Source organism: Lacerta agilis, chromosome 4 (genome assembly GCF_009819535.1).
Source record: "Lacerta agilis isolate rLacAgi1 chromosome 4, rLacAgi1.pri, whole genome shotgun sequence".
NCBI classification, from domain to species: Eukaryota; Metazoa; Chordata; class Lepidosauria; order Squamata; family Lacertidae; genus Lacerta; species Lacerta agilis.
The window spans coordinates 52,646,598-52,656,395 of record NC_046315.1 but is presented as its reverse complement, the minus strand read 5'-3'; the positions used below and the strand labels follow the sequence as shown (position 1 = coordinate 52,656,395).

Below are 9,798 nucleotides of genomic sequence, written 5' to 3'. Positions count from 1 at the left end.
TGCCGAGCACTGCAGGTTACAAACTGAAAAGGAACTTTACACAATGCAATACAATACATTAAAATATTAACAATGTTACAGTAAGATTTATTGATGCTTTATTACTCAATCCCAAACCCTGCCTGCTTTTCATAGGCAGGTACATTCCAGATGGTACAATGTATGGATGCTGCATTTCACAAGAAACTGAGAAGTCGGCTGAAACTAGGATTCCTTCTCAACTGAAAGGGTGAAGCATAATGGCCACAACTTTGTTACAAACCACCAACCAACAAGTAATGCCAACACCACCTAAAAATAAGAAATACATGCTGTAAGACACTAGTATTCTCAGTAACTAAAACATACATATTTAAACATGTAGGGACAGGAAATCAGATTCAGTAGCAACACCAGTAGTTGCAGAAAACACTTGCATAAGGATATATCTATGAGTGAACTACTGATTCAGAATAATTATATAAAACCCAGTACCACTAGTATGCGTAATGTGGAGTCTCTATGCAAATGAAAGATGTGGTTAGGTGTGTGACTATGGGCATAATCCACTAAGCGCTTCCTTCTCCAATGTAAATTATGGAGTTACACAACAAACTTGTACTCTAACTGCATCTCTTATTCATTTAAAAATGGTGAACATGGTCAGCAACATGGTGAGCCAAGCATTATTAGCTTCTGCAACTACTCAGGAATCTGGGAAGACAGAGGTGTGGCAATGCCTTCAAAACCAACTCATGTATAATATTAGGAAAGATATATGAAATTCCTGGAAAAGCTTGAGAAGCAGTTACATACTATAGGCTTACCTGCTACTCCTGTTGGAAAAGCTACTAAACGTTCTAGTGGAGCTAGCCATTTGCTTGGAAGCACAGTAACTGGTTCAGAGTAATACTTCCAGATTAGTGAGATCATTAAGGCAGCCTGGAATTAAAACCATTGTTACATGATTATGCATGAAAACCTCAAAATAAAAGAGTGCTTGTTTACATCTAGCTGCGCAATCAGCATTTCTGATGCCTAGCAAGTGCTAGATGCCCATGTTATCCTTAAAAATAACCCAATGTTTAAAAAATCAATACAACTACAGTCGTACCTTGGTTCTGGAACACCTTGTGACTCGAACATTTTGGCTTCCTAATTTCACAAACCTAGAAGTGAGTGTTCCGGTTTGCGAACGTTTTTTGGAAGCTGAACATCTGACGTGGCTTCTGCGGATTCGGATTGACTGCAGGAAGTTCCTGCAGCCAATCGGAAGCTGCACCTTGGTTTTCGAACATTTGCGGAAGTTGAATGGACTTCCGGAATGGATTTCGTTTGAGAACCAAGGTACGACTGTACTGTGACCTCAAAGTCAGTGCCACACAAGGTGAGAACCCATATGAGATAACTGTACTGCCTAAGGAACACAGCCTCTTCTTGGCTAGCCATCACTTCTTGGCTTGCACTGTAACAGCTGAGAAGTCTGCATTTATATGCTGGACTATTCAGAGTGCATGGCACTGGACACAGCTTCACGTGATTGGTTGCCAGATGAAAAGGTAGAGCGAAGGAAAGCCTATGGCCTAAATTTCACTCAGATGGTAAATCTGTGCTTACACTATACAACTCTGGTGTATATGAGTGTATCACATAACTGAATGCACCTTCATATAAAATATTCCCCCCAGAGAGAATAAGTGCGTGTGCACGCGTATCACATAATTGAACGCTTCTTCATGTGAAACAATACCTGATTTCTTATGTGCAGGGAATTTGTTTCCGAATATAAACATTGGGTATTATTGCACAAGGCTGGGGAATCTTAATCAATTTTCAGTATTTATTAAATTTGTATACCACCCTTCACCCGAAGATCCCAGGGCAGTTCACAACAGAAAAGTACAAAATAATAATAATAATAATAATAATATTTATTATTTGTACCCCGCCCATCTGGCTGGATTTCCCCAGCCACTCTGGGCGGCTTCCAACAGAAACCAAATACAACAATATCAAACATTAAAAACTTCCCTAAAAAGGGCTGCCTTCAGGTTTTTTCTGAATGTCAGGTAGTTGTTTATTTCCCTGACCTGTGATGGGAGGGCGTTCCACAGGGCGGGCGCCACTACCGAGAAGGCCCTCTGCCTGGTTCCCTGTAGTTTTGCTTCTCGCAGTGAGGGAACAGACAGAAGGCCCTCGGCGCTGGATCTCAGTGTCCGGGCTGAATGATGGGGGTGGAGACGCTCCTTCAGGTATACAGGACCGAGGCCGTTTAGGGCTTTAAAGGTCAGCACCAACACTTTGAATTGTGCTCGGAAACGTACTGGGAGCCAATGCAGATCTCTCAGGACCGGTGTTATGTGGTCTCGGCGGCCACTCCCAGTCACCAGTCTAGCTGCCGCATTTTGGATTAATTGCAGTTTCCGGGTCACCTTCAAAGGCAGCCCCACATAGAGCGCATTGCAGTAGTCCAAGCGGGAGATAACCAGAGCATGCACCACTTTGGTGAGACAGTCCGCGGGCAGGTAGGGTCTCAGCCTGCGTACCAGGTGGAGCTGGTAGACAGCTGCCCTGGATACAGAATTAACCTGCGCTTCCATGGACAGCTGTGAGTCCAAAATGACTCCCAGGCTGCGCACCTGGTCCTTCAGGGGCACAGTTACCCCATTCAGGACCAGGGAATCCTCCACACCTGCCCTCCTCCTGTCCCCCAAGAACAGTACTTCTGTCTTGTCAGGATTCAACCTCAATCTGTTAGCCGCCATCCATCCTCCAACCGCCTCCAGGCACTCACACAGGACCTTCACGGCCTTCACTGGTTCTGATTTGAAAGAGAGGTAGAGCTGGGTATCATCCGCATACTGATGAACACCCAGCCCAAACCCCCTGATGATCTCTCCCAGCGGCTTCATATAGATATTAAAAAGCATGGGGGAGAGGACAGAACCCTGAGGCACCCCACAAGTGAGAGCCCAGGGGTCTGAACACTCATCCCCCACCACCACTTTCTGAACACGGCCCAGGAGGAAGGAGCGGAACCACTGTATAACAGTGCCTCCAGCTCCCAACCCCTCTAGCCGGTCTAGAAGGATGTTATGGTCGATGGTGTCAAAGGCCGCTGAGAGATCTAGCAGAACTAGGAAACAGCTCTCACCTTTGTCCCTAGCCCGCCGGAGATCATCGACCAGCGCGACCAAGGCGGTTTCAGTCCCATGGTGAGGCCTGAATCCCGATTGGAAGGGATCCAAATGGTCCGCTTCTTCCAGGCGTGCCTGGAGTTGTTCAGCAACCACCCTCTCAATCACCTTGCCCAAGAATGGTAGATTTGAGACTGGGCGATAGTTGGCCATATTGGCCGGGTCTAAAGATGTTTTTTTAAGAAGCGGTTTAATGACCGCCTCTTTCAGCGGGGCTGGGAAGGCTCCCTCACAGAGGGAAGCATTCACCACCCCGCGCAGCCCATCGCCCAGCCCCTCCCGGCTAGCTTTTATAAGCCAGGATGGGCAAGGATCAAGGAGACAGGTGGTTGGTTTCACTCGTCCAAGCAGCCTGTCCACATCCTCGGAGGTAACAGACTGAAATTGATCCCACGCAACTGGACTAGACAGGACTCTGGCACTCTCCCGCCCTGCAAATGCAAATACAAAATCAAACAAAAACAGACCAATAACCCCCCTCCCATAAACACATTTTAAAAGTCATGCAAAGTTAATCAGCTGAAGCCCTGGTTGAAAAGAAACGTTTCTGACTGGCGCCTAAAGATATGTAATGAAGTCACCTAGGGAGAGCATTCCACAAATGGAGAGCCACTGCAAAAAAGGACCATTCACATGTTTAGCTTTGAAAGGCTTCCATATATAAACCAATTTTACTTACCTGCAAAATGTAGAATACAATATTTATTACCCACTTTATTTTGGCTAGTTGAGCTGTTCGTGTTTTCACTGTTAAAAGAAACAAGGATGATTTGCATTATTTACATTAATAGGAAACATGATTTTACTTTAAGCTGACAAAAATAACTTTTCTTTCTACTTTAAGGATCCTTGCTTCATTAAAATTGAAATTCTAGAGGCTATGGGTGTATAATTAGAAACGAAAAATAAAAACTAGTCTCTGGCACCTGTTTCCTTGTTTTTTTTCAAAAACATTTTGCAGTTCACAAAACACAGATTAAAAATATTAATAACACAACACTATCATTGTCTTGAAACTGATGTATCAGCAGATCCCTAAACTTGCTGTATTTAATGTTGTTGTTGTTGTTTAGTCGTTTAGTTGTGTACGACACTTCGTGACCCCATGGACCAGAGCATGCCAGGCACTCCTGTCTTCCACTGCCTCCCACAGTTTGGTCAAACTCATGTTGGTAGCTTTGAGAACACTGTCCAACCATCTCGTCCTCTGTCGTTCCCTTCTTCTTGTGCCCTCAATCTTTCCCAACATCAGGGTCTTTTCCAGGGAATGTTCTCTTCTCATGAGGTGGCCAAAGTATTGGAGCCTCAGCTTCAGGATCTGTCCTTCCAGTGAGCACTCATGGCTGATTTCCTTAAGAATGGATCGATTTGGTGCTCGCTTCGGCAGCACATATACTAAAATTGGAACGATACAGAGAAGATTAGCATGGCCCCTGCACAAGGATGACACGCAAATTCGTGAAGCGTTCCATATTTTTTAAAGGGGACTTAGAAAGTTTTATAACATTTTGGATTTTGGTTTGAAATAAAGAAGTTGAGAATTTAAAAATAAAATAAAAAAAAGAATGGATCGATTTGATCTTCTTGCAGTCCATGGGACTCTCAAGTCTCCTCCAGCACCATAATTCAAAAGCATCAATTCTTCGGCGATCAGCCTTCTTTATGGTCTAGGTCACTTCCAAACATCACTACTGGGAAAACCGTGGCTTTAACTATACGGACCTTTGTCGGCAAGGTAATTCTCTGCTTTTTAAGATGCTGTCTAGGTTTGTCATTGCTTTTCTCCCAAGAAGCAGGCGTCTTCTAATTTCGTGACTGCTGTCACCATCTGCAGTGATCATGGAGCCCAAGAAAGTAAAGTCTCTCACTGCCTCCATTTCTTTCCCTTCTATTTGCCAGGAGATGATGGGACCAGTAGCCATTAGTTTTTTTGATGTTGAGCTTCAGACCATATTTTGCGCTCTTTCACCCTCATTAAGAGGTTATTTAATTCCTCCTCACTTTCTGCCATCAAAGTTGTGTCATCTGCATATCTGAGGTTGTTGATATTTCTTCTGGCAATCTTAATTCCAGCTTGGGATTCATCCAGTCCAGCCTTTCGCATGATGAATTCTGCATATAAGTTAAATAAGCAGGGAGACAATATACAGCCTTGTCATAATCCTTTCCCAATTTTGAACCAATCAGTTGTTCCATATCCAGTTCTAACTGTAGCTTCTTGTCCCACATAGAGATTTCTTGAATGTTCCTCACTTCCACTGTGTATTCATAAGGGATTTGATTTAGATTGTATCTTACTGGCCCAGTGGTTTTCCCTACTTTCTTCAGTTTAAGCTTGAATTTTGCTATAAGAAGCTGATGATCTGAGCCACAGTCAGCTCCAGGTCTTGTTTTTGCTGACTGTATACAGCTTCTCAATCTTTGGCTGCAGAGAATATAATCAATCTTATTTTGATGCTGCCCGTCTGGTGATGTCCATATGTAGAGTCGTCTCTTGTTTTGTTGGAAGAGTGTTTGTGATTACCAGCTTGTTCTCTTGACAAAACTCTATTAGCCTTTGCCCTGCTTCATTTTGAACTCCAAGGCCAAACTTGCCAGTTGTTCCTTTTATCTCTTGACTCCCTATTTTAGCATTCCAATCCCCTATGAGAAGAACATCCTTCTTTGGTGTCATTTCTAGAAGGTGTTTTAAGTCTTCATAGAAATAGTCAATTTCTGTTTCTTCAGCACCGGTAGTTGGTGCATAAACTTGAATTACTGTGATGTTAAAAGGTCTGCCTTGGATTTGTATTGAGATCATTCTATCATTTTTGAGATTGCATCCCAGCACAGTCATACCTCGGGTTACGGCCGCTTCAGGTTGCGTGCTTTCGGGTTGCGCACCGCGCTGAATCCAGAAGTAATGGAACGGGTTACTTCCCGGTTTCAGCGCTCGCACATGCGCAGAAGCACTAAATCGCTCTTTGTGCATGCGCAGAAGCACCAAATTGTGTCATGCGCAGACGCAGTGGGTTGCAAATGCTACAGGTTGCGAACGTGCCTCCCGCACAGATTGCATTCGCAACCCGAGCATCCACTGTACAGCTTTTGACACTCTTTTGTTGACTATGAGGGTCACTCCATTTCTTCTATGGGAGTCTTGCCGAAAGTAGTACATATGGTGATCTACTACTGAATTCGCCCATTCCCATCCATTTTAGTTCACTGATGCCCAGGATGTAAATATTTATTCTTGCCATCTCATTTTTTACTACATCCAGCTTACCATTGTACATGGATCTTACATTCCAGGTTCCTATGCAATATTGTTCTTTACAGTATTGGACTTTCCTTTCACTTCCAGGCACAACCGCAACTGAGTGACCTTTCAGCTTTGGCCCAGCCGCTTCATCAGCTCTGAATCTACTTGTACTTGTCTTCCACTCTTCCTCAGTAGCATGTTGGACGCCTTCTGACCTGAGGTGCTCATCTTCCAGCGTCATAACTTTTATATGCCTGTTGTTGTTTGTCCGTGGAGTTTTCTTGGCAGGGATACTGGAGTGGCTTGCTGGTTCCTGCTCCAGGTGGATCACGTTTAGTCAAAACTCTCCACTATGACCTGTCCATCGGGTGGCCCTGCACAGCATAGGTCATAGCTTCTCTGAGTTTTTCAAGCCCCTTCACCACGACAAGGCAGTGATCCATAAAGGAGGTATTTAATATAGTCATGTTTTATATTATGCATGTTTTTTTTTAAAAAAATACTGAGAACAGTACAAGCAATCTAAAAAAAAAAACAGAAATGAAAGGTAGGCTAATGATGCAAATATAAGTAGCAAGTATTTACCATGAGTCTTAAGTTTATCAGTCATTTTGTTAATCTTCCTTTCCAGTCGGGCATATCTAGCAAATTCATCCATCATACTAATGGTAGAAAGTTCTTGCTTCATGTTCTGAATTTCAGATCTCATTTGTGATTCCTGCTCAGCATCCTTTTGTAGCAATCTGGATATCTGACAAAGAGAAAGATGTCCAAACACCTGTGCATTCATCACTTTCCTCTTTTTTTAAAAGAAAATGAATTTATTTGTTCTAAAATATAGTTACTGCTTACTTCTCTCTAAGCAGTCTTTTAGTCCCTCTCCTAAATAGCTTGATCCAAGTACACTTTGAAGCATGCCCCAAGTTATTTAAGTTTAATGTTTTGTAAGCAGAGGCATCCTACGCTCCCTTGCACCCTCAACTAGGAGTTACATCGGCACCCCATTCCCCCACCCTGCCCTCATGGAACAGAAACTCAAAAAGGGTGCCTTTCATGCTCCGCCAGTGAACACTTCTAATAGTGCGCGGGCAGACAGACTCCTAGCCACTCGAAGGCGGAAAGGAGAGGTGTGATTTTTGTGCCCTTCCTGCAGGGTTTGTGACCTTGATGGGGACCAAGCTAACCAACTACTAGGTTATGTCCCTATTTGTAAGTTTCTCGGAATTTTAAATGAAAACCAATGAATAATTTCCTAGAAAGACCTTTGTTAGCAGTCTACCTCCTTCCCAACTCTTCAATACAAGGGTACCTCTGGTTATGTACTTAATTCATTCCGGAGGGCCGTTCTTAACCTGAAACTGTTCTTAACTTGAAGCACCACTTTAGCTAATGAGATCTCCCGCTGCTGCTGCGCCGCCATAGCACAATTTCTGTTCTTATCCTGAAGCAAAGTTCTTAACCTGAAGCGTTATTTCTGGGTTAGCAGAGTTTGTAATCTGAAGCGTATGTAACCTGAAGCGTATGTAACACGAGGTACCAATGTATATCATGCTTGGACCAGAGTGTCCAAACAAACAAAAGCTAAAGGCTGTGTTCTCAAACTCTGAATCTAAAGATGAATGAAGCTACCTTATTTTTATTTATTTATTTTAAAAATACACCCCTACCAAGGGATGTGTTAATCTATTTCTGGTCTGCCACTTTTGATTGTTTCCACTCATAATTCTGTTCCATTTTTTACATTGATCCTCTTTTAAATCCTCTTTAAAATAAGTGTTTTAATACTATGTTTTAAATGATAGGTATTTTCTCTCAAAGCATGCATACATTTAAACTGCTGAGAATTGTGTTGCAATTTGGCAGGGGCAGTGTGTCCTGTTTCACTGCTTGAGGCCAAATGGGAAGTGCCGCCCTGCTGCTACCATACCTGCTGCTGCCACAGACACTGCCTGCTGTGCTGCTGCGAGGCACCAATTCTAGGTGAGATTCACCCCAAATGGACGAATCTTGCCCAAAATTGGTGGTGCTTCTCCACCAATGGCGGAAGGAGCCATTGGGGCGGGGTTCGGCTGCTTGAGGCAGTGGCTTCACCCTGCCTAATGGCTGTGCTGGCTCCACAATTTGGAGAAAAGCAAAATTCACCAAATACCTAGGAAGGTGGTAAGTGATTTGAAAGCCATGCAGGCTGCATACTTTTTCTGCTGACTCCAAATCTGAACCTCACAGCCAAAGAATGTTTTGTTGTTGTTATATTTATTTATATTCCACCTTTTCCCTCCCTAAGGCCGTTTTATTCCATACTCTTTGCCCTGAATGCCTCCAAGTGCAATCAATGTAAATGGCTCCGACAGATGATCATCTGACCTCTTATTTTTCAAATAAAACAACAGAACAGCCACATCCATCACCTGGATAGCCTGCCTGCTAATCCAGAGTGGCCTCGCTTCCATACTTGCGAGAACGAAAATGACTTCGGCTGGCATTGACGTTTCCTCAAAATAACCTATAGAAATTAATTGGCCTAACTTAAGACATGTTCATTAATTTCAATGGGTCTACCCAGTGTGCACTAGGCCCACAGGGAGACTCCCGAAGATGGGCGATAAAGATCGGGCGGTCGCTAGCGATCTCGCTGGGCTGCTGGGCTGGGAGACGCTCCGCTCCGCTCGACCCGACCCGGCCGCCCCTTCAGCCCTCCCCTGAACTCGGGCCCCAGCTGGAAGGCAGCTGCCCTCCCCACCCAGGCAGAGCGAGGGAGGCGGATCGGGGCGCCGTCGCTATGGGAACCCGGCGGGCTGACGTCACTTACAATGGAGGAGCAAGAGGGCAGGAGGATTTTGAGAAGGTTACACAAGAACACGGAGCTCAACACGAGGAACCACGCGCCGTCACCCGTCACATCTCCCGTCTCCACTAGAACCTCCTCGTCCATGTCTCAGGCCGGACTGGACGTGGGGGGGGCAGAGGGAAGGGGAAGGAGTAGAGACACGGAGGAAGACGGAGAAAAGCGGCTGCCAGTCACCCGCCTCCGCCAGAGAATAATAACGGGGTGGGGGAGGGGAGAAGGAACACTATACAGAAAAGGCTCGGGCTCGCGGCAGCTTCTCAAACTGCGCAAGCGCACATCCTCCCACTCCACCACCCTCGCCCCCGCCCCGTGGTTTGTGCCTCGCTGGATTTTTTTCCTCGTAATAACAACCGCGGTCGTTGAGCTCACGCGCTCCTGTCATGTGTGCGCACGCGCGCACATGTCACAGTTACTGTCACCCTTTTGCCGAGACATCCTATCAAACCCGCCCAGGTGGAGGGGGGCCGCCCGCCTCCGCCTCTTCGACTTATGAACGCATTGAAGTCGACGGGTCTCCTTATGGGTGGGACGGA

The 9,798-nt window shown here is 45.0% G+C and overlaps 1 protein-coding gene and 1 non-coding gene across 3 annotated transcripts; one reads left to right on the top strand and one right to left on the bottom strand.

The window, feature by feature from the left end:
• Positions 1-81: 81 nt before the first annotated feature.
• On the bottom strand, positions 82-9,662 carry GET1 (guided entry of tail-anchored proteins factor 1). Of its 2 annotated transcripts, XM_033147045.1 has the most exons (6): positions 9,635-9,662; positions 8,826-8,920; positions 7,003-7,168; positions 3,856-3,923; positions 807-921; positions 82-291 (listed from the first exon to the last, which is right to left on the bottom strand). In XM_033147045.1, exons 1-6 carry the CDS (start codon positions 9,645-9,647, stop codon positions 218-220), a joined length of 531 nt encoding a protein of 176 aa, XP_033002936.1. In that variant the 5' UTR covers positions 9,648-9,662; the 3' UTR covers positions 82-217. The 2 variants fall into 2 exon arrangements, with proteins under 2 accessions (XP_033002936.1, XP_033002935.1); XM_033147044.1 differs by lacking the exons at positions 8,826-8,920; positions 9,635-9,662 and adding an exon at positions 9,227-9,444.
• LOC117046151 lies at positions 4,548-4,654 on the top strand. The gene has a single exon (XR_004426523.1). It is a non-coding gene; the product is annotated as a U6 spliceosomal RNA (small nuclear RNA).
• Positions 9,663-9,798: the final 136 nt, after the last annotated feature.